Raw genomic sequence first — 25,069 nt, 5'->3', positions numbered from 1 at the left:
CTCTCTGCCACATATTTTGCTGAGGACAAGTCGTCAACATTCCTTCGTCGGCGATGGCTTTCGCATAAGGATTCGACAAGGGGTTCTGGAGGTTTTTGGTCACTGTTGACGAACAGAGGCTGTTCCAGGGAGGAGGCGGACTTTGCTTCCATTGAGAGTACAATCATAGGCTTTTGAGGTAATAAATCATTATTTAACGCTGTTGATGAGTCTGTGTTTTTGGAATGAAATACTCTCTGTTGTTCTTTCCAGGTTAGCGCATAATTTACTCTCTGTGACGCTAAAATACTAATCTGTATATGGTTTTTGCAGATAGGGAGAGAAGGACGGAAAATGACTGTTTTGTTGTTGTAAAAAGTCCGTTTTGTGCAGGCCCACGTGCTCGATGAGATATTTAAAGATGACATGTTTTAAGGTGGTGGGTGAGGGGTAGCTGACATGTTTAGTGCACCGATGCTTTCTGTTTGCAGCCTTCGTTTCGTTTCGGTTTCCTGTAACCGCTGCACGGCTGCCTTTGGCGGGACACTGCTAGCTGCAGACGTTGGAGCTGGGACCTGAGGAAGCTACGCTAACCGGCTAACCAGCAAACCGGCTAACCAGCAGACCGGCTAACCAGCGAACCGGCTAACCAGCAACCCGGCTAACCAGCATACCGGCTAACCAGCATACAGAAAGAAAGCTAAGTGCACCGTGTCTTACGCACCCCGTTGACCACCGTTGTCTTTTCTTATCTGTGATTTCATTGGAGTAGTGACAACGTGGGGTGTTGACACTTGCACGAACTAGAGCTTTTCGAACAGAACATTCGCATTTAACTATATTTACACGGGTTCAGCGTGTTACTATAATTTTCTATATACTACTGGCATTTTGTCAGTGAACACTGGTTTTTTTACGTGTTGAGAACGTAAAAGGAACATATTTTGAGTGAAGGCTCGAGGGAGGTGGAGAGTTTATACATAAACAGGCGTCTGAAACTTATACTTTTGTTGACTCTATTTAATTGTATGACTGCGAGAGTGGATCGTGGTGTGGTTAGTTAATTAGTAGTAATTAACCGGTTCATAATCACCTTAAGTGATATATTGAAACGTGACACATGGGGGCCAAGCCGGGATTTACTCAGTTAATTTCCAACTGATAAAGACCCACCAATTAAGGATAACTAAGAGCAGATAATCTCGTCAGTGCTCGACTTATTTTCTGCTTGGTGCTACCCTTTTTTGGATAGTTTTGATCATATACCACACCTTAAGCGATTCACATCTTGCAGGAAATGTAAATTGTAATTTGTGAGTTATTGTATGCGCTAACTGTGATTACTTCCCTTTCCTTTGTTTGTGAATCTTTGTTGTTGTACGTTCAGAGTTTTCCGTTGCAGAGAGCTGAGCGGGGTTAGCGGATTTGTTATTCGTTTTACTCAGTTTTCTCTACATTGTTGTTTCGCATTTTGTAACAGGTTACATTTCTACCGTCTTGTTTTACTTGGATTTTTCTCCATATTTTGACTTTGTTGGAATTTTTGGGGGGAAGGGTCCGAGGACTTCTGTCCTAACCAAGGCTGTGGGAAACGCTTTGTTTCACCGCAAAAAGCAGCCGATAAAGTAGGCCACGGCTGTGGGAAACACTTTGTTTCACCGCAAAAAGCAGCCATAAAGTAGGCTACGCGATTTGTTCTACACCGTTTGGATTTTTCTTCTGCATTTTCTGGTTGCGGGATTTTTGTATCCACCGCTTTCATCACCGCGTGTTCTAGCTATAGCTGCGTTAGACTTACTTTTGTGATAAAGCTTTGCTAAACTAACCATGGCTACAGGGGGATCTCCTACGAAGAGATTAACTTTTGAGACTCCTGGTAGCGAGGAACAGACAGAGCGAGACGCACGCGTTAGAGCGCGTAGTTTGCTTAAGCGCAAGGAGTTAGAACGTAAGGAAGACATAGAGCGACAGACGAGAAAAGAAGAGCTTGACAGACAAGAACGACAGGCCGAACGTGAGAGACAGGAACGACGAGACGAACGTGACCGACAGGATAAGAAAGACGAACTTGACAGACAAGAAAGGAGAGACGAACGAGACAGACAAGAAAAGAAAGAGAAAGATGAACGTGACAGACAAGAAAGGGAACGACAGGCCGAACGACAGGCCGAACTTGACAGACAGGAAAAGAAAGACGAACGTGACAGACTAGACCGGAAGGAACAGGCGGATCGCGATCACCAGCTAGAGCTAGCTAGGCTACAGGCCGAGAAGGGTACGCTTACTCAGGCTAGCGCGCCGACGTTTGTTGCCGACCGTACGAGACTGCCGACGTTCGACGATGACAAGGACGAGCTCGACGACTTTTTACGCCGGTTTGAGCGCATTGCATCTGACCAGAAGTGGGAAGAGGCCACGTGGGCTAGCCGCCTTAGCACCTGCTTAAAAGGACGCGCATTGCAGCTCTACAACGCTTTGGATGACGACGAGGCGAGAGACTATCAGGCACTAAAGAAGGCGTTACTCCAGCGCTTCAACCTGACTGCGGAAGCCTACAGACGACGTCTGCGTAACAGCAAGAGACTGAGCGGCGAGCTGAGCCATCAGTTTGTGGCACGCCTTAATCTCTACCTGCGGCGCTGGGTGGAGATGGCCGAAAAGGACTGGACCGTCAACGACCTTGCCGACCTCATTGTCATGGAACAACTGATGTCCAGCCTGCGACCTGAGGTGGTGACCTTCGTGCAGGAGCACCAGCCTAAGACTACTCAGGAGGCAGCCGACTGGATCAGAGTACACGAGGACGCCCAGGCGATCTCCGGCAAATCTTCAGGCTCACGGCCGGGAAAATCGGGAAATTCAGGTTCTTCAGGACCCAAGGACGGGAAGGACGATCAGGGACACAAAGGATCAAGTTCCAGAACTGACATCCAGTGTTATTACTGCAACAAGCGGGGCCACGTGAAGAAGGACTGCCACAGGAGACAGGCTGACCAGAAGGGTGTACACTTTGTTGGCATTGAGGAGCTAAGGGACGTCACGAGCTCATGCACAATTCCACAACTCTGCGTTCCGTGCTCCAGGAAACATTTCCAGCCCCACTGCAACGTCTACGTTAACGGAGTGAAGGGCGAAGGTCTGCGGGACACAGGGGCGGACATGATAGTGGTTCGGGCGAGTCTAGTTCCAGCTATGGCCTACACAGGAGACAGCATCAGGGTGAGAATGGCCGAGGCATCTCACGCTTACAACTTGAACACGGCAGTGATCAAGGTCGTAACACCGTTGTTCACGGGGACCATTGTGGCCGTCGTCATGGACGATCCTCCATGCGACCTGCTCATTGGAAACCGGGTTCAGTTTGTGGACGGCGTCACCAGGGAGGTTCCCGTTTATCGGTCTCCCGACGTCATTTCAGTGCTCACGCGGGCACAGGCGGAGCGAGAGGACAAACCTCTCAAACCCCTACCTGCTGCACGAGCTGCCCTGGGGAACGTGACCCCCGCGCTTCTCGCGAAGGCTCAGGCATCTGATCCGACATTAGCAACTCCTCGGGAGCACGCGAAGTCGGGGAAGGTGAAGCTGAGCGGGAAGCATGGGAGGTCAAGGTTCCTCAGGGACAAGAAGTTGCTCTACCGGGAGTTCAGCAACCAAGAAGGTACATTCAAACAGGTTGTCGTGCCTCGCGAGTTTCGCGAGGGTGTCATGGCAACGGCACACGACTCGATTCTGGGAGGTCATCTTGGCACCAAGAAGACCACGGATCGTGTCTGGCGCCACTTTTACTGGCCAGGCATCTGCACGGATGTCCGACGTTTCCGTGCGTCCTGCGATAAGTGCCAGAAGGTGGTTGCCAAAGGAAGGGTGAGGAAGGTCCCCTTAGAGAAGATGCCGCTCATCGACGAACCCTTTCGTCGGGTGGCAGTGGACATCATCGGGCCCATCTTGCCTGCGTCTGAGGACGGAAACAGATACATTTTGACCATGGTGGACTACGCTACTCGATACCCAGAGGCGATCCCTCTGAAATCGATTGAAGCCACGCGAGTAGCTGAGGCTCTGGTTACTATGTGGTCCCGGCTGGGAATTCCATCAGAGGTACTCACCGACAGAGGCACGCAGTTCACGGGAGGAGTGATGGCGGAGGCAGCACGACTGCTATCACTGGAGCAGCACTTCACCACTCCTTACCATGCTCAGTGCAACGGACTGGTGGAGAGGTTCAATGGCACCTTGAAGACCATGCTGAGGAAACTAGCTCAGGAGAAACCACGCACGTGGGACAGGTACATCCCAGCATTGCTTTTCGCATACCGCGAGGTTCCTCAGGAGAGCTTGGGCTTTTCCCCATTTGAGTTGTTGTACGGCAGACAGGTACGCGGTCCCATGGCTATCCTGCGTCAGGCTTGGACGGACGAAGAAGCTGACGAGGAGGTGCAGACGACAGCGACCTACATCGTAGAACTCAGGAACAGGATTGAAGAGACCTGCAAACTGGCTCAAGAGAACCTGGGAAGAGCAGCACAGCGTTATGCGCGAGGATTCGACCGCAAGGCACGGCCGCGCAGCTTCAAGATTGGAGAACGGGTGTTGCTACTTTTACCTGTCAAACACAACAAGCTACAACTGCAGTGGCAAGGACCTTTTGAGGTGACAGCGAAAGTGGGCCAGAACGACTACCGGATCGTCATGCACGGGAAAGCACGCCTGTACCACGCCAACCTGCTGCGAGCCTACATAGAGAGGACAGCCTACGGGGAGAAGAACAAAGACCAGAAGAACAAAGACAAGAAGACAGAGAAGGTTGCAGTCATCAGGGGTGAAACGAGGGGTTGCTCGTTCTTGAGGACGACCTTTCTGTCTGGAAACAGACCATCAACCTCTGCAATATCTTCAGGTTGCAAGGTTGGCAAACGCCAGACTTATGCGCTGGGCGTTGATTCTCCAACGGTACCAATTCACGGTACGCGTCATTCCGGGCGCCAACAATGTTGGAGCTGACTTTCTCTCTCGGGCTGTAGAGGAGAACATGACTGTGAGCGAAACCGAGGTTTCGTCTTGAAGAGGGGAGGTGTGTCACGATCGGGTGACAGAGACCAAGAAAGTGTCACTCAGTGGAGTGCCTGTTCTTGGTCGATTATGATAGAAAGCGCCTGTACGTGATATTGGGCTACAGCAGAGTTTGCTGACAGTGCTCAATCAGCACGGATGTTTTGTAGCGCACGAGTTTCACAGTGGGGTTTTTTGCTGTCACAGGGCTGACGGTTTTTCGCTGACAGCGCGCACGGGATTTTCAGGGATTAAGTTTCTCGTGTCTTTTTTCTGCTTGGGAGGCAGAATTGTGTATAGCTGGACTGGTTTTGTGACAAGGTCAGTCACGTGTATTTGGCTAGGTTGTCTGAGAGAGGCACAAGGACGGCGCACTTGACACCCAGCGGCAGAAGGGGAAGGATCTAATACACAGTTTCTAGAGTATGATGGTTTTTCACCGAGTATTATATTCGGCACTCTAAGGGAACTTCCACCAATTATTTCTTCTCTCTGCCACATATTTTGCTGAGGACAAGTCGTCAACATTCCTTCGTCGGCGATGGCTTTCGCATAAGGATTCGACAAGGGGTTCTGGAGGTTTTTGGTCACTGTTGACGAACAGAGGCTGTTCCAGGGAGGAGGCGGACTTTGCTTCCATTGAGAGTACAATCATAGGCTTTTGAGGTAATAAATCATTATTTAACGCTGTTGATGAGTCTGTGTTTTTGGAATGAAATACTCTCTGTTGTTCTTTCCAGGTTAGCGCATAATTTACTCTCTGTGACGCTAAAATACTAATCTGTATATGGTTTTTGCAGATAGGGAGAGAAGGACGGAAAATGACTGTTTTGTTGTTGTAAAAAGTCCGTTTTGTGCAGGCCCACGTGCTCGATGAGATATTTAAAGATGACATGTTTTAAGGTGGTGGGTGAGGGGTAGCTGACATGTTTAGTGCACCGATGCTTTCTGTTTGCAGCCTTCGTTTCGTTTCGGTTTCCTGTAACCGCTGCACGGCTGCCTTTGGCGGGACACTGCTAGCTGCAGACGTTGGAGCTGGGACCTGAGGAAGCTACGCTAACCGGCTAACCAGCAAACCGGCTAACCAGCAGACCGGCTAACCAGCGAACCGGCTAACCAGCAACCCGGCTAACCAGCATACCGGCTAACCAGCATACAGAAAGAAAGCTAAGTGCACCGTGTCTTACGCACCCCGTTGACCACCGTTGTCTTTTCTTATCTGTGATTTCATTGGAGTAGTGACAACGTGGGGTGTTGACACCTGCACGAACTAGAGCTTTTCGAACAGAACATTCGCATTTAACTATATTTACACGGGTTCAGCGTGTTACTATAATTTTCTATATACTACTGGCATTTTGTCAGTGAACACTGGTTTTTTTACGTGTTGAGAACGTAAAAGGAACATATTTTGAGTGAAGGCTCGAGGGAGGTGGAGAGTTTATACATAAACAGGCGTCTGAAACTTATACTTTTGTTGACTCTATTTAATTGTATGACTGCGAGAGTGGATCGTGGTGTGGTTAGTTAATTAGTAGTAATTAACCGGTTCATAATCACCTTAAGTGATATATTGAAACGTGACAGTCATACACAGTTAAATTGTATGTTCCAAACAAACTTTTGTTTCTTCTGCAGACAAGTATATCACACTCTGAAATGCCATTTAATTGTTTCAAAACAATAGTTTCACAAATTTAAAACAAAGTTTGATACTCTATGAACAATTAAAACCCGCTAGTAATTGTATGCACTCCTCAAACATTGTTCATCAAACTGTGTGAAAACAGATGCCGGATCTGACCCATTCTTGTTGTCATCAATCCCCTATCCCAGAAAAACAAACAATTCTCAGAAAGTCAAATCAAAAGAAGTTTAGCAGGATGAAGCAACATCTTACCAGATATGACACAACTTGCTGATGGCCTCTTTGGCCTTCAGATGACCTAGAGCCAGGCAGCCAGCCTCACGCACCAGACGGTCCTTGTCATTGAGCGTGCGCAGGATGTGACGTATGGTCACGGGGTCGTTGGCGTCAGTGCGCGAGAGGGACACGGTAGCCACAGCCCTCACGTTGGCGTCAGGGTCCGACAGCAGATCTCTCAGTGCGTCAATCACTGCTGCGCTGCGGAACTTGCCTGCACGAGGGTAGAGTCAAGGCTTTGTCAAGTTATACAGTGGACCCCCCCCCCCCTCCCTCTCTTTTCAGACCTAGACAAGTCTGAGAAAATTGGATCTTAAAAATGGAAGTAAATAATTTACAGAGGTTCAAAACAAAAAATCTCAACATTTCAGAGGTTCAAAACAAAATCTACAACTTTGGAAAACATTTAATTGACTCAGGGAAGGGAAGGATTAAGGGGAGAGGCATTTCATTTACTATACAGTACAAAGCGGTAAAGAAAAATGCAGACAATTTGTTTTATAGCAATGCTGACCTATATAGCTATGACTTCATGCAATCTACCGCAATACGCGAAAGGATATCAATAGCCTACATTCTAACAGAGCAGAGTCAGTGTTGAGAAACGGACATTTAGAATTCAGTATACAATTGAACAGCGCAGTCACAGATCAGCCTTGATATTAACTTGTCGCAAGGTAAACCAAACACAAAAGTGCATGCGTGTTGGTGAAATCTTTTCATATACCATCAGATCCAGGATAATGGAAGATAGTAGTTAAAACGTCCATCTATTCCTGAAACCTTGCAAACTGATTTTGGGGGGAAGCGAGAGAGACTCGATCCGCAGCTCAGCTGCTTGATATTTTTCTTCTAAAGTAACGGAACATTTTCAAAAGTCTCACCCAGGTTTTCAATGGCTTCCACCCTAACGGACGAGTCCATGTTGAACACCTCTCTCATGGCAAAACTCTCACGTGCTTGCTCGCGCACGCGCTGCCACACTGGTACGTGCTGCCCCTGGGGACTGCAGAAAGCTGAGGGAAAAACAAGGTAACCGTTAGTTTAGTTGTGCAAAACAGATGCCATGTATTTCGGAGAAATGTCTTGCTCGAATCAACACGAACTAGTCAATAAATTAATCAATCAATCAGTCAATCAATCAATTAATCAATCAATCAATCGTTTGTTCGATCAATCAATTAATCCATCAATCAATCAACCAATCAATCAATCAATCAAATGCTCACCCATTAACTGATACTTGAAGATTCTGTTCTGGTCATCCACTTCCAGTTCTCTCTTCAGAATGTCCGCCAGCTGCTGTTGATCTTCAGACGTGAAAGTTTTCTCTACTGGTTCCTTGAATTCTTCCATGAAAGCATTCAAGAACCTGAAACAAAATATTCAGACTATCAGCTAAAAACACCACAACACGCCACCTTATCACAAAACAGACAATCGCCCGGCCTCTAAAATGTTATATTTTTTTTAGAAGGGATTTTCCTTTTTTTGTCAGACTAGGAAGATCATATTTTCTTCTTCATCTGCGTTCGTGGACTGCGACTCCCACGTATACTCGTAGGCACGAGCCAGCTTTTACGTGTATGGCCGTATTCCACCACCCTTTAAGCAGCCATACTCCGAGTCCGGGGAATGCATGATGCGAGTGTTTGTGCTTTTATAACCCACCAAACTCTAACATTGATAATGTAAAGGGCCTGTTACGTGAGTACTTGGTCTTGTGCTTGCGTGTACACACGAATCGGGGAAAAGGCGCTAGCAGGTCAGCACTCAAGTTGACCCAGGAGATCGGAAAAATCTCCACCCTTAACCCACCAGGCGCGGCAGGGATTTGAACCCCGCATCTTCCCCACAGAGGAAGTAACATATAAATCCGACTACTCTTGGCAGCTCAGACTAAAGATTCAGAATGATAATGTGTTTCTTGAGAAAAATCTATCACCGTACGTTATACAATAAACACTGACCTTCGTCAAATAAACAGTACACAAGTAAATAGTAAAGTGACATATTATTGGTGTGTGCAAAATTTCCATTTCTTTTGACCGCAATAAAACAGAAAAGTGCATTATCAGCGCGTTTACTAGTGGACTACCTATCCCACGTGACGTGATCCGTGGATCCAAAATGGTTGCTCCAGAACTGTTCAGGCATGATGGCGCTGACGTCATCGGCCATTGACGTCACGGCACGATTTCGTTCCCTCAGCCACACTGGCTTGTTGAATTTCGGTTGGTCTTTGTCTGAGCTCGGGCTCTGAAATACAAAGTCAAATGTGAATAAACAGATTAAAACTAGAAGTTATCATTATATTGTTATGCTAGTTTAATATATTATTAGAAAGGAACAAATCAATGTCTGTTAAAAAATAAGTAAATAATGCAGACAAATCTAAATTTTAAGACGCTCCATAATACGATCCGCTCTGTGTTGATCATCAGAACCTATACTTGCCTAAGATTTTCTCTTCATAGGGTCTCTAAATTTACCTCCTTTATGTATCTCCTCCATTCATTACCTCCTTTATAAGACCTGATTTCCTGAGATAGTTTTAATTTCTCGAAAAAGAGGTTACGCTCAAAAATGAAAAAACAAATCATTTAAAAAAAAACATTCAAGATCATTGTTGCTCAACATGAGACAGAATTTGGGAATTAACGTCCTCACGGGGAATTTCCTATTAGACACATGTATGTAGTGATAATATGCTAGAGGCTCAACATGATCGACTTACCCCCGCTTCTCTCTGGACGCTGACCGTAACGTCGGTCGGCGAAGTGGCCGTCTCTCCCCCGTCCGCTGCCTCTGAAGTGTCTGTCGGCGGAGAGCCTCCCTCAGCGTGCTGGCGGAGGCTGTCCAGCTCAGCCTTGATGGTGGAGACCAGGACGTTCATGTTGTTGTCCACGGTGCTGGGGTCCGTCAGGGAGGTCCACTTGTAGTTGGACAGTTGAAGTTTCCTATTGTAACAAAGAGAGAGTAAATGATGTAGTGTTGAGGGTGCATGATAAGATTGCGACCACGTTTAAACTGTGTATCAGTTAAACTGTGTATCAGTTAAACGTGTTCGCCAAAAAGTCATTGCATAAGTTTCCTGCAGCGGGCTTCGTGAAGTAGTCTTGGTGAAGTCGATTAATATCAGGCTTTATACCAGCAAAAATTGCAAATACTATGTACATTTGCAACCTAAAGAAAAAGACAACTCAGATTATCTTATTGCATAGTATTACTTCCACAATATCACATCCACCACTCCACCACGACGAAATAGGATAACTTTCACATTTAAGGGAAAAGTTATAATAATGAGATATCTTACAATCCAGTGTCCATGAGTGGAAGCAGCTGGTCCTGAGGCACGACGTTTACCGGGAAGATGGCGGTGTTGGACACATAGGCCAGGGCCACCTCGTCACGGCAGTATCTCGACGCCACCGCTTTGTCGCTCAGAATGCACACAAACAACTGAAACAAACACCGCATTGCATGTTTGAAAGGTTTAACTATGCTAAACCTACTTATACTTGAAACAAAATAAACAGACACAAAATAGCACGTTTGAAAGGTTATACTATGCTAAACCTGCTTATAGTTGATTAAAATGTGTTGGACACATCTGGACTTCACGGCTTTGTCGCTCAGAATGCACACAAACACCGCATTGCATTTTTAAAATGTGTTATGTGTTACTATGCTAAACCTACTTATATTGGATCTTAACTACAGTGTTGAACACATACTAGGCCGAAACACGCTCCGCATGACATACACATATGGGCTGTGGGCTGGACAAGGAGTGAACTTGAATAAAACAACTCTTGTTTTTTGTTTTTGTTTTCGCTGCACCGTTAAAATTTCCTGTACACAATTCACAGTGTTTCTTTGGCAGGCATGTGAAAACTGGTCTTTAACAGATATGGATTTTGAATCCCAGTATACATTTTTAAAGAAACGTTTCTATAAGCAAGACACCTTCAAATGAACATTTGACGATAGTATTTATTGTTACAGGACCTTGAAACCATTTGACTGATAAGGGTTCTAGAAGAAAAAGAAGGGTGATCTGATCAACCTTATCTTCTCACTTTGGCGTCAATAATGGCTTCTCCAATCTTGCTGAGAAAGTCTGCACCCGCATCAATGGAGGTCGTGTCCACCCAAACTGTGACCCCCTTGGCCTCCAGCTTGTCTGCAAAGACCACAACAAAGGTTTATATTCACTTGGACTATGCTTTGGCCCTTTGTACTATCTGTCTTTTTGTAAAGACAACAGCACATGTTTAATTTTACATTGTTCATCTTTTGACCCTTCCTGCCGTTTGTCTGTTATGCAAAGCCGACAAAATGGGTTGACATTTACATCGATGACCCATAGTTATCGTACATCTGTCATTTAAAAATAAACACACACAAAACACAACAACTACGCAAGTTTATATTGACGTCGATTCACCCTTTTCAATTTGCCTTTTGCACCGACTGTCTGCCATGTCAAGGATCCAACGCATGTGTTCAGTTTCATCGTTCACCTTTGTACTGCACATCATGTCAGTCATTTAACAAACCCACAAATAACACTACAAATCAAAAGCGACAACCGACATGGGCAAAACACGTGCAGCTGACTGATCGTTGACAGCCTAGCACGGTGCTCTCTGTGCACGCTACATGTGTTTGGTGGATACCTTGATTTTGAAGGGACATTATGGCAGCCTGTCAAATTGTTTTATCCAACAAGTCCTCACCCTGCACAGAAAGCAGTCTTTCTTTTCTTTCTTTATTTGGTGTTTAACGTCGTTTTCAACCACGAAGGTTATATCGCGACGGGGAAAGGGGGGAGATGGGATAGAGCCACTTGTCAATTGTTTCTTGTTCACAAAAGCACTAATCAAAAATTTGCTCCAGGGGCTTGCAACGTAGTACAATATATTACCTCACTGGGAGAATGCAAGTTTCCAGTACAAAGGACTTTTAACATTTCTTATATACTGCTTGACTAAAATCTTTACAAACATTGACTATATTCTATACAAAAAACACTTAACAAGGGTAAAAGGAGAAACAGAATCCGTTAGTCGCCTCTTACGACATGCTGGCGAGCATCGGGTAAATTCTTTTCCCTAGCCCGCAGGGGGAACAGAAAGCAGTCAGAATGTTGATGTTTGGTATGTGTCAAAGTGGAAGGATTTTCTCATCACATGCAAAAGCCTGGCCAGACCTGGGATGGTGAGCCGAACTATTATCACATGAAGGACTGTGCCTTTATAACCTAGATAACCGGCGGTTGTAGTCAGGTTCTACAAAAGCTGCAATTTCCAGAGAGACAAAAAATAATAGCATCAGGTCATGTCCTACCTTTGATTTTGTGCATCATGTGTTTGTCTTGCTGACTGTAACTGACGATCACGTCACGAGGTTGGTAATTCGCAGGCTTTGGCTGACGTTTTGGTGCTGACGTCACTGACGCTGATGCGGGTTGTGACGGCGTTTTAGCTGAAAAGAACATGAAGTACGGGTCAGGTGAGACCTCCTGAATTATACCCTGATTTTTGATCAATAGATTTGTATCAATACAAAACCTCTACGCGACCATTGAAAAACACACACACGCAATCGGACACACACACACACACACACACACACACACACACACACACACTACACACACACACACACACACACACACTACAACACACACACACACACACACACACGCAATCGGACACACACACACACACACACACGCAACTACACACACACACACACACACACTACACACACACACACACACACACACACACTACAACACACACACACACATACACACACACACACACACACTACAACACACACACAAACACACACACACACACACACACACACACACACACACACACACCAACCCCCTACCCCCACCCCAACTTGCACAAAAACCATACCAGACTGTTGTCGACTGTGACGGCGAGGTCTGTCAGCTTCCTTCTTCACTGTTTCCTCGTTGCCTGCCTCGTCATGCTCTCGTGGCTTTGTCCTCTCTCTACGCTGGTGTCGTCGCTCATTGCCCATGTACGCTTCGTACGCCTCCTGGTCGTACGCGTAGGTTGTGCCTGAAACACGAGTTATACTTAAATCCAAACAACAAGATGACTATGGGTGAAAACATAGTTGATAATCTAAAGAAGTCGGTACTCACCAACACAAAGACAGCACGAAGACTTTTCGAATTTTCGCCTGTGGAAGCTTCTTTGGGACAACGAATACACAGAAAAACAAAAAACAAAAGCAGTACCAAACCAAAAAAGGGGTTACAATAATTATGGAGGGACACATAACGGGGAAAGAACTCTAGTCACAAAAAGAAATGTGAGGGCAGATAAGTAGTTAGAAAAATAAGGGAAACACACAGACGAGTAATACTACGAGTAATGCCAGACCCGCGCTTTGTTCATTACTATTATTACCGTTGTGTCGATGAGATCAGTCTTGAGCACTTTTAATACTGTTGTGTGTTTCAAGAATGGAGTAGATGCAAGTTAACTTTCAAATGATAAGAAGGCTCTAGATATTGAATCAGACTAAAAGAGCTAGATAGATTTGTCTTGTTGCATGCAATGAACATAGTAAAAGTTTATATTTAATTAGCATAATTATCTCCATGATTAGACTCGCTGCTATCATGTTTGTCTATGTGTGATAAAGCCTGGCCTTCCTCTCTGCATGTTTGATGCTGACATCTGGTCATAATACATATCTATATCAGTGTGCTGTCAAAGCAATATGGTTGATAAGTCAAATTATCAAAACATTGATTTCTTCTAGTAAACATTACCCATCAAAGTGCATTCAGTACAGTTAACAATTTGAATGGGATTCAAAGTTCTATCTTTTCTCCTTAAATCACAACCAAAACAGTTAATAAAATCAAATTTTCAAAATGTACTAAATATTTGCTCCAATTGTGACAGATCAATGCATACGCTCCTGATGTTTTCGAACTGTCCAGAAGACTGAGAGGACAATCTCAAATATTTGTAAAATTATGAGAATTTATCAGAATTTGTCTCAGGAAGGACAATTTCCAACAATACAAGGCGTGAATTAACCCGTGAGGACCCTTAAGATTATTCAGATACAAGAAACAAGAAAGATTGTATAAATATGACTATAACAAGAAATTCCTCCGAGGTAGGAAAAACACCCCCGTTGGTCAAAGGGAAATAACCATTCTCACTGCCACCAACTGAGAAGGTTATTTCCCTTTGACCATTAATATGTCCCTCTATAAGTCCTTGTAGAATCTTAATCCACCAATAACTCCCTAACCGTGTGTTTGACTGGTCCCAATTTTTGTAAGGACCGTCTCAGGAATGTATAGAACCTGTTCACCAAGTTTGGTGACGATCGGTCCGTTCATTCTTGAGATCTATATGCGAACACAAACAAACAAACAAACAAACACATCGACCGAATCCTATACACACCCCTATACCGGGGGTGTAAATACAACTATTCTTTCAACAACAAAATCGAAATCAAGCCACGCGTACCTGTGTATGGATCCATGAGCAGCAAAGGACCTCTGGGCTGATAGTAATCCCCCAAGGGGACACCCGCGTAACCCGGCACGGGTGCCTGAGGACCGTAACCATAGTGACCCCCTGCCGGGTGACCGCCTGGATGACCACCTGGCTGACCGCCTGGTTGACCGCCTGGCTGACCGCCTGGGTGCGGAGGTCGCTGCGTGTTTTGAGGTACCCCGTCAACTGAAATGAAGGACAGATTTAAGATTGAAGAGTTTGTTTCTTGTTTCGTTGCTATGGATGCACATGATGCGATGGTGTGTCGTGAATGAAGATGGGAGAAACAAAAGGACGAGAAAGGGAGAGAGTGAGATAGAGGGAGAAAGAGAGAGAAAGAGAGAGAGAGAGAGAGAGTGACAGAGAGAGAGAGAAAGAGAGAGAGAAAGAGAGAGAGAGAGAGAGACAGACAGACAGGCAGACAGACAGACAGACAGACAGACAGAGGGGGGAGACAGTTGACAAGATAGTGCGTCAGTAGGCTACGTCGATCTAAGTGTCTGCCTGTGTTTTTGTATTTTTGGGTTGGTGTGTGAGAGTGTGTGTACGGACATACTTGTTTGTCAGTGTGCACCTTACGTGTTCGTCATGTCAACGTGCGCTTGCTTGTCAGAGTGTGCGGCCGGTTTGTCAGCGTTGATGTTTGTCTGTTAAGGGGGGGGGGGGGGCACTCACAAAAACGCACATGCACACAAACACACACGCGCGCGCACACACACACACACAAACAGGCACACACACACCCACCAACACTCACACACACACAAACACACACACAAACACACACACCCACACACACAAACAGACACACACACACACACACACACACACAAACACTCACACACACACACACACACACACACACACACACACACACACACACACACACATTAAACCCCACCTATGTACGCAGTAAGCCTTTAGCTTACACCCTGTACAATCACTTCATCAGTTTCAAAAGTCAATACATTATACATAGAAAAAGTTCCCCCAAAAAACAGACATGAATATCTTATAAGCAACATGTATGCAAGTATTAGAGCGTGCACGTTACAATTTGTTTACATTTGCAGCTTGAACGCGTGGGAAAGTAAAACTCTTTAAATGCACATTCCGAGTCACAACAGTATCCCGCTCGGCCTGAGTTATAAAGAATCATCTTGCATTAGCGTTTTGAGTACCTGTCATCTTCTTCTTAAGATAAATATATTCAGAAAAAAGTGGTAGAGTAGGTAGGCAAATGACATTTTGAAAAGCGGGTTCTTTAATAGGTGTTGCATTTCAGGATGAACGAGAATCTCTCTTTCACTCTGTGTTTCTCTCACTGTCTCTGTGTCTGTCTCTGTTTTTTGTTTGTTTGTTTGCTTAACGCCCAGCCGACCACGAAGGGCCATATCAGGGCGGTGCTGCTTTGACATATATAACGTGCGCCACACACAAGACAGAAGTCGCAGCACAGGCTTCATGTCTCACCCAGTCACATTATTCTGACACCGGACCAACCAGTCCTAGCACTAACCCCATAATGCCAGACGCCAGGCGGAGCAGCCACTAGATTGCCAATTTTAAAGTCTTAGGTATGACCCGGCCGGGGTTCGAACCCACGACCTCCCGATCACGGGGCGAACGCCTTACCACTAGGCCAACCGTGCCGGTACTCTGTCTCTGTTGCTGTTGTTGATATGTGTGTGTGTGTGTGTGTGTGTGTGTGTGTGTGTGTGTGTGTGTGTGTGTGTGTGTGTGTTGTGCATGTGTGTGTGTGCGTGTGTGCGCGTGTGTGCGTGTGTGTGTTGTGTATGTGTTCCTCTCTCTCTCTCTCTCTCTCTCTCTCTCTCTCTCTCTCTCTCTCTCTCTCTCTCTCTCTCTCTCTCACGCCAAAGATATGCTGTGCATTGTATATTCTGAACATATTTTTGTTGTACTATTTCTGCATGTTCGATTGCTACCAGCTTGTACTTATAATTACTTGCATAGAATGCATTTGATTTTATGAATCACCACATATGTAGGCTATGCTCTTCATGCCTCATATTCATCATCATCATCATCATCATCGTCATCTTTATCATCACGTGCTGAAGTTTTATGACCTCCTTTTGTTGGTAAACTTTTTAACTTTTTAATTTCTAATTTTTCAATTTTTTCATTTTGTGTCTGTGCGTCCCAAGGACAGATTGTAAGAAAAGGCGTAGCCTTAAATCTTAATCCTTGTTAAATAAAGTTCAATTCAATTCAATTCAATTCTCTCTCTGTCTCTGTCTCTGTCTCTGTCTCTGTCTCTGTCTCTGTCTCTCTCTCTCTCTCTCTCTCTCTCTCTTTGCTTACCTGTCGATTGTTTGCTGGGTCGTTCGTTTAATTTGTTTATTTGTCATGTTGCTTTACTTGTTTATCTTTTATTAGACATTTGTATTAGAAGTAAGGACCGGTTGTAAGAAAAGGCGTCGCCTTAAACCTCTATCCTTGAAAAATAAAGTTCCTCCATCATCATCTCTCTCTCTCTCTCTCTCTCTCTCTCTCTCTCTCTCTCTCTCTTTCACACACACACACACACACACACACACACACACACACACACACACACACACACACACACACACCGTGCACACACACACACACACACACACACACACACACACACACACACACACACTATCTCTCCCTCAACCTTATCTCGTCTTTCAAATAGATGTAGTACATGTACTTCCAATCGGTAACCCATTGCCATGATAGTAACAGGTCGCATGGAGAAACTAAAGCTATACTTGAACTTTGAACAACGGGTGTTCCTAACTCGTAGAAAGGTGTAATAATTGTCCACGTGACTGCTTTTTGCCTTCACACATCAGTAAAAGTCATTAACACATACAGGCATTTTATGACAACACTCTGAGACTACCCTGTCTCTTCATTCGCTACTGTCCGACAACCTGGTCTCATTTTCGAAGCATGCCGCAGAAGACAAACAATGTAATGGGTAATAGTTCGTTTCTGAAACTGTGGACTTTACAATCTAAGATGTTCAAGAAAACAAAAGACAGTTTTATACTACCGAAAGAGAAGTTTACGTCAAAGGAGTCCGGTACATCATTCCTGTACTACTTCTATCGTATTTGCTAGTTTCACTTTCTACCGTTTTGGAAAATGCACTCAAACTTCAATGCTTTCGGTGTTTTCCGAATTCCGTTACCTGGACTGAGCAATAATAAAAGCTTGTCTGTGTGTATTTGTATCTGTTTGTAATCAATCAATCAATCAATTAAACTATTAATCAAACTATCAATCTATCAATATCTCCCACAGTCTGTCTGCCTGTCTATCTATCTCTGTCTCTCTCTCTCTGTCTCTCTCCCCCCCTCTCTCTCTCTCTCTCTAACTTTTTTTCTGGACACTTACCTGCAGGAGCCGCGCCATTATTTTGACGTTGCAGCGAATTCACCTCACGCAGTGTTGGTTCGTTTGGAGTGTTTTTGTTTTTCTTCGCATCTTCAGACAAACAGTTTCCCATGATGGCCTGAACAGAATAAAGAGACCTGTGAAGAAGTTTATACTATACAAAGTATACACACATTGTAAGTGTCACTGGTCCACAACCACAGCAACAACCACAACCACAACCACAACCACAGCAACAACGAGGACGACAACCAGAACGATAACAACCACAACCACAACCACAGCAACAACGAGGACGACAACCAGAACGATAACAACCACAACCACAGCAACAACGAGGACGACAACCAGAACGATAACAACCACAACCACAACCACAGCAACAACGAGGACGACAACCATAACGATAACAACCACAACCACAACCACAGCAACAACGACAACTAGAACGATAACAACCACAACCACAACCACAGCAACAACGAGGACGACAACCAAAACGATAACAACCACAGCAACAACCACAGCAACAACGAGGACGACAACCAGAACGATAACAACCACAACCACAACCACAGCAACAACGAGGACGACAACCAGAACGATAACAACCACAACCACAACCACAGCAACATCGAGGACGACAACCAGAACGATAACAACCACAACCACAACCACAGCAACAACGAGGACGACAACCAGAACGATAACAACCACAACCACAACCACAGCAACATCGAGGACGACAACCAGAACGATAACAACCACAACCACAACCACAGCAACAACGAGGACGACAACCAGAACGATAACAACCACAACCACAACCACAATACCACTACCACCACCACCAACAACAACAACAACAACAACAACAACAACAACAACAACAACAACAACAACAACAACAACAACAACAACAACAACAACAACAACAACAACAACAACAAACAACAACACTTGCGCTCGGAATCGAGAGGTTGCGTGTTCGACCCTGGGTCAGGCCGCTATTTTCTCCCCCCTTTCCTAACCTAGGTGGTGGGTTCAAGTGCTAGTCTTTCGGATGAGACGAAAAACCGAGGTCCCTTCGTGTACACTACATTGGGGTGTACACGTTAAAGATCCCACGATTGACAAAAGGGTCTTTCCTGGCAAAATTGTATAGGCATAGATAAAATTGTCCACCAAATACCCGTGTGACTTGGAATAACAGGCCGTAAAAAGTAAATATTCGCCGTAATGGCTTGAGATTTACTGGCCGATGTGAATGCGTGATGTATTGTGTAAAAAAATTCCATCTCACACGGCAGAAATTAATATGTAAATCGCCGTGAGCTCTTGTGAGAAGGGGCGATTAATAAATGTCCATTATTATTATTATTATTATTATTATTATTATTATTATTATTATTATTATTATTATTATTATTTATTAACAACAAACAACAACACACAACAACAACAAACAACAAACAACAACAAACAACAACAAACAACGACAACAACAGTAGCAGTAGCAGCAATCTCAGTGATGTGTGCTATCAACAACACAACTGTAACAACAACAACAACAACACTCTCTCTCTCTCTCTCTCTCTCTCTCTCTCTCTCTCTCTCTCTCTCTCATTCTCTCATTCTCTCTTTCAAAAAAAAGAAGAAGAAGAAGAAAAAAAAGAGCTACCAAGCAAACAAGAAAGCACGATGACACTGTCTTACATCCTGACCAAACAGAAGAAACATACCTCAGGAGAAAAAACGGAGAGGGGTTATAAATCTTGATATATAACGTTAAAGTACAACATTAAAGCATGTGCCTATGCCCCCAATCGCCGTCGGTGTTGTGTGTAAGTGGTTATCAGAGCGAATCGAGTCTGGTGATCAAAATTTCACACCATCACGGCTACAGGATGTTAAGAATATTGAAAGAGAAAAGAAGCTAACGCGTAGTCTTCAAACGCTCAATGTATAATTATACTCAAATGAGGTGTACCAATCCCTTTACCTTGTAGACGGGCCAGTTTTTCCAAACACTGACTGTGACGCTATACTCGAGTCAACGAGGTTTACAAAGCGCAAACTACCAACACTTTTAACATAACAAATCATATATACTCACAGATGTACGGTATAGCCTATATATATACCAATCGCAGAGTAGCTAAACTGCAAACGCTGACAGTACACATGTAACTGAAGTATTCCAAGCGCAGAGGAGTTAAGCTTCAAACACTGAATGTACACATTTTACTCAATGAGGTATACCAAGGCACAGAACAGTTAAACTTCGAACACTGACAGTACAAACTATACTCACTGAGGTACCGTATACCAGGCGCTGACAAGTAGGCCTAGAATTATCCTCGCTGCGGTTGCGCCAGTGAAAAACGTTAACCCTTTTCTCTCAATCTCATGTAAACAGAATCTGGGCAATATTCCGACTTAGGCCCATGTGGTTGTCACCGTCCCACTGATTAAATCTCCAAAATAGACAGTCTCCTCTCACAGTACATCATTTAAACGTTTCTATAGTATGGCCAAACAGGCAAACTCCGCATTCACCAATGCACGGTTTCGAAATATCTGTATTTATCCCGACACGCACTTGAGGCCCGAATGACTGGTGAAACCCGACACAATGTGTTCACTTATTAAACTGTGTGGAGTGACACAGCTAGCTACTATACTGTTCAAAAAAAGAAACGCATAGTTGCTACTTGCCAAATTTGTTTTATTTTTCGAAAAAATTAACAGAAAATCCAATATTTAGATTATTTGTTTGAAATTTGGTATGGACACAGTTGAATGCACACACAGTTCATTTGCATCTTCAAATCAATCAGTCAATCAATACGATTGGGTGCCGAAGCTGTCAAGTCAGTAGCGGGTGTGACTGCCTTGAGCAGCAACAACTGCCCGGCACCTTCTGGGCATGGACTGGATCAGATGCCGGATATCTTGCTGTGGGATGGTGTCCCACTCCTCCTGAAGTGCCTGCAATAGATCGCGGTGATTTGCCGGCGCTTCTTCTCGCCTGCGCACACGTCTGTCCAATTCATCCCAGAGGTGTTCTATCGGGTTCATGTCTGGCGACATGAATGGCCAGGGAAGCACCTGGACATGGTGGTCGGTGAGGAACTGGGTGGTGAGTCGTGCTGTGTGCGGGCGAGCGTTGTCCTGCTGGAATATGGCATCCTGGTCAGCCAGAAGAGGAAGGGCGTGTGGGCGCAGAATTTCCTCCACGTATCGCTGGGCAGTTATGCGCCCTTGGACGTGCACCAGGGTGCTCCTTCCAGCGGTATTGATCGCCCCCCACACCATGACGCCTCCACCACCATGAACGGGTGCCTCATCCACACAGTTGGGCGCGTAACGTTCGTTTACTCTCCGGTAGACCCTCCTCCGACCATCATGTCGCTGGAGCAGGAAGTAGGACTCGTCGCTGAACCACACGTGTCTCCAGTGATTCCGGACGGTCCAGCGAAGGTGCTGGTTGCCCCACTGCACTCGGTTCTGGCGATGGCGGCGGGTGAGGACAGCTCCTCTGTGAGGTCTGCGAGCTCTCAAACCAGCTTCATGCAGGCGGTTCCGCACGGTCTGGTCCGATAATCGGTGTGGCCCGGGGAGAGCCTGGACAGAAGATGAGGCCGACAGGAAACGATTCCGGAGGTGGCGGAGCCGTATGAAGCGGTCGTGAGCAGCAGTTGTCGCCCTTGGTCTTCCCGCTCGTGGCAAGTCAGCAACGGAGCCAGTGGCTTGAAACCTGACCCACAGTCTACTGATGGTGCTCTGGGACACGTGGAAGTGCCTGGCGATTGCACTTTGACTTTGGCCTGCTTGTAAACGACCCAATGCAATTTGGCGGTCTTCTCTGCTCAATCGGGCCATCTTTCGTCGCTGAATTGTCGTCTGATTTCTTTGTGGCGAACAATCCGCTTTTATGGGTTTTGGAAGACATGGTGAGAGCTCAATATTCCCCGAGTTTCACGAGATTACACTGAAGCATGACGAGTGGTCATGCCAAATGAGCAATTTTGACATTGTAGCCACTGATAACGCATGCGTCACGTGCAGAGCTCACTTGTGGCAATGGACGAAAGGTCGACGACCAGATAAACATTTTCTGCAGTTTGGTGGATATCCTTGTAGCCATATAACTAAATTAACCAAATATTACAAGCTATGCGTTTCTTTTTTTGAACAGTATAATATAAGATGTTTGATGGGTTGTTGACAGTCCAGCTTTTTTGTCGGTCCGAGGGGGAGCATATTGTCTTTTGTTTCATATTTATTGACCAAGGCCGAAGGCCGCGGTCAATAAATATGAAACAAAAGTCGATATGCCCCCCGAGGACCGACAACAAAGCTGGTCTGTCAACAAACCATCAAACATCGTTTTTGTCATCATTTTGGTAGTGAGAAAATAAGTGCACAATCAACCCAGGGAGCCATGCGGAAACACAGGTTCTGTGCTGATAACGACACGAGTCCCGGTTTGATAACCACTGGCAATCGAAGCTGGCGTGTGAAAGCAACTTTCTGTGTTTTTGAGTTCATTAAATGTTGGGATGACTATGTCAGGTTTGAGGATGCACAGTTCTGTAGGTTCATCTAGGTATTTCACCCCCTCGGCTTTCTGTTGTAAATATTAAGCTGAGTGATCGAATGTGGAAGCTACGTTTGGTCAAAGGTCACAGAAGATTTGCGTCGTGCAGCGAAGGAAAAAATCGCGATCTTGTTTCCGACTCAGTACCTCTTTGTTTTTCATTAGACCTGTCATTCTGCTTGCTCGGCTTTGTTAGATGTTTGCATAATTATCTTGTTGCCAGTGGGGGTCAGGGGGCGAAGCCCCCTGAAGCTGATGGGTAGGTCATATTCTGAGATAGCAAAATGGTCGCTCCTTGCATGAAACGGCATAAAATAAACAATAATAAAAAATGTTTTAAATAAGTGAGGTACATGTTTAGGCTAAGGGGGGGGGTTGCGCAATCCCCATAACCCCCCCGGTAGTCCGGCCCTGGTGTCGTCTGTTTAGGTCTGGGGAAACACCAATGAAAAGAGCCGAAGAATCCCCGAGCGTTTCTATTGGGTTTGCTTTTGATTATCCATGTATAACCTGCTTCCTGCAACTATGGTAACCGGGGATTTATTGCCTGGGAAACATGAGATTTATTTCCCAGGTGCTTGTGAATGAAAACTCGTGAAAATGATGACAATGTTTGTTATCTGAATATGGGTACTTCCCCCGTGCCAAATAGAGATAACCTTCCGGGCACTGGCTAACGAACAGTTCTGTCCACTCAATACATTCCTGATCTGGTTGTTTCGTAAGTTTCACTGCAGGTTTGAGTGTGTGTGTGTGTGTGTGTGTGTGTGTGTGTGTGTGTGTGTGTGTGGTGTGGTGTGTGTGTGTGTATGTATGTGTGTGTGGTGTGTGTGTGTGTATGTGTATGTATATGTGTGTGTGTATGTGTGTGTGTGTGTGTGTGTGTGTGTGTGTGTGAGTGTGTGTGTGTGTGAATGTGTGTGTGTATGTATGTCTGTGTGTCTGTGTATTAGTGTGTGTGTGCGTGTGTGTGTGTCTGTCTGTCTATATGTCTGTGTGTGTGCCTGTCTGTGTGTGTCTCTCTTTTTGTCTCTCTCCCTCTCGTTGTATCGCTACACACATACACACACACACACACACACACACACACACACACACACACACACGCACACACACACTGACACGCACGCCAAACACACACACACACACACACTGACACGCACGCCACACACACACACACACACACTCACACAGAGAAAGCTTTTGAAATGTTTCGCACCTTTTCTTTCTAACGCTTTGAAAAGAAACCCACAACTAATCACCAAGATGTCAACGAAGAGTCTCTAAACATGCACTGAGAAATCCAGGAATAATCATTCATGCGAAAAGCCTTTGAACCGACAGATAAATGCATACCCTTCTCAAAACAATTTTTTGCTGCGAAGGATAAATGTGCTTTTACATTTACTGTATGATTTTGGCAATTACTACCCTATTATCAGTGCTACGTGAGTCGGCAATATTTATCACGGTCAGAAGGAAGCTATTATTAAACCAGACATGAGTGTGTGTCTGTGTGTTAGAATACATGTATAAGTCGCAATACGTCCGATAGCTACAGGGATTGTTGGAATGAATCCCGGGTATTGCGGCATGACATATATCTCTGGTACGTTGACATCAAGTTGTTGAAGTCCAAAGTTGTGTTACTTGTTTGTTTGCTTGGTTCGTTGTGGGTGTGGTTTGTTTTTTGCGTTGTCTCTTTTCACGAAACTGCATATTGAGATTTGGACCGAATTTCACACACACACACACACACACACGGGCAGACGCCGCGCGCGCACGTGCACGTACGACACACAGCCACACACACACACACACAACATGAAAAGTATAAAGAATAAAGCATGTCTCAGTTCCTATAATGCTAAAACAAAACTAAACAAAGAACTGGAATATTCTATCATTGTCGTCGTCGTCGTCGTTGTTGTTTTTGCCGAACTGCCTGTCTCCCTCTTTGTCACTCGGGCTGTCTGTCTGTCCTTCTGTAGGTCTGTCTGTCTGTCCTTCCGTAGGTTCGTATACATGTCTGTCAGTTGCTGTCTGTCTGTCTGTCTGTCTGTTTTGCGTAGGTTCCTCTGTCTGTCCGACGGTCGGTGTTTACTATAACTGTCACGTCAGTGTGTACAATCGCATCAATGAGCCGATAACTAATATCTGAGAAAGTTGTGAAATACTTACAGTGTAATCTGTTCAATCTCAAGCTGAATTCATTTGATTCCTTCTCAGTTTCGACAAACAGTCCGATCAGCCGTTCACATATCAAAGCGTCCACTTTCGTGTCAGTATTCAGCTCAATGCTCCCCACAATCCGATCTTCACTGAAACGAATCCTCCATAAAAGTTAGACTCAGCGGCCTTGAATACTGAACAAGCAAGGTTTAGACACAAAAATAGTGTGTATACAATTTAGACACGCACTGCGAGCTATCGCCTCGTCAAAACACACGTTGACTGCACTTGCATTGCTAGTGTTTACCCAAATGTGAAATTCCGTCTCAACTCGAAGCTAAGGTCCCACCCGTACCTTCCTAGATTATATAT

The 25,069-nt window shown here is 45.1% G+C and overlaps 1 protein-coding gene across 2 annotated transcripts in view; it reads right to left on the bottom strand.

Moving 5' to 3' along the window:
• LOC138975928 (uncharacterized) overlaps positions 1 to 25,069 on the bottom strand; it is a 28,237-nt gene extending 3,168 nt beyond the window's left edge. The window contains exons 1-12 of one of the 2 annotated variants that reach the window (XM_070348692.1): positions 24,707 to 25,069; positions 17,923 to 18,040; positions 14,500 to 14,715; positions 12,892 to 13,059; positions 12,308 to 12,445; positions 11,038 to 11,141; positions 10,272 to 10,417; positions 9,690 to 9,912; positions 9,051 to 9,211; positions 8,182 to 8,324; positions 7,837 to 7,968; positions 6,929 to 7,166 (exon numbers count right to left, since the gene is read on the bottom strand). In XM_070348692.1, the coding sequence (XP_070204793.1) occupies positions 6,929 to 7,166; positions 7,837 to 7,968; positions 8,182 to 8,324; positions 9,051 to 9,211; positions 9,690 to 9,912; positions 10,272 to 10,417; positions 11,038 to 11,141; positions 12,308 to 12,445; positions 12,892 to 13,059; positions 14,500 to 14,715; positions 17,923 to 18,034 (1,781 nt within the window). In that variant the 5' untranslated portion in view covers positions 18,035 to 18,040; positions 24,707 to 25,069. Of the gene's footprint in view, positions 1 to 6,928; positions 7,167 to 7,836; positions 7,969 to 8,181; positions 8,325 to 9,050; positions 9,212 to 9,689; positions 9,913 to 10,271; positions 10,418 to 11,037; positions 11,142 to 12,307; positions 12,446 to 12,891; positions 13,060 to 14,499; positions 14,716 to 17,922; positions 18,041 to 20,236; positions 20,495 to 24,706 lie in introns of those variants that run through there. The other variant, XM_070348693.1, reaches the window with a different exon arrangement.

The sequence above is a fragment of the Littorina saxatilis genome, linkage group LG9 (genome assembly GCF_037325665.1).
Source record: "Littorina saxatilis isolate snail1 linkage group LG9, US_GU_Lsax_2.0, whole genome shotgun sequence".
Classification (NCBI taxonomy): domain Eukaryota; kingdom Metazoa; phylum Mollusca; class Gastropoda; order Littorinimorpha; family Littorinidae; genus Littorina; species Littorina saxatilis.
This window is presented reverse-complemented; position numbering and strand designations above follow the sequence as displayed.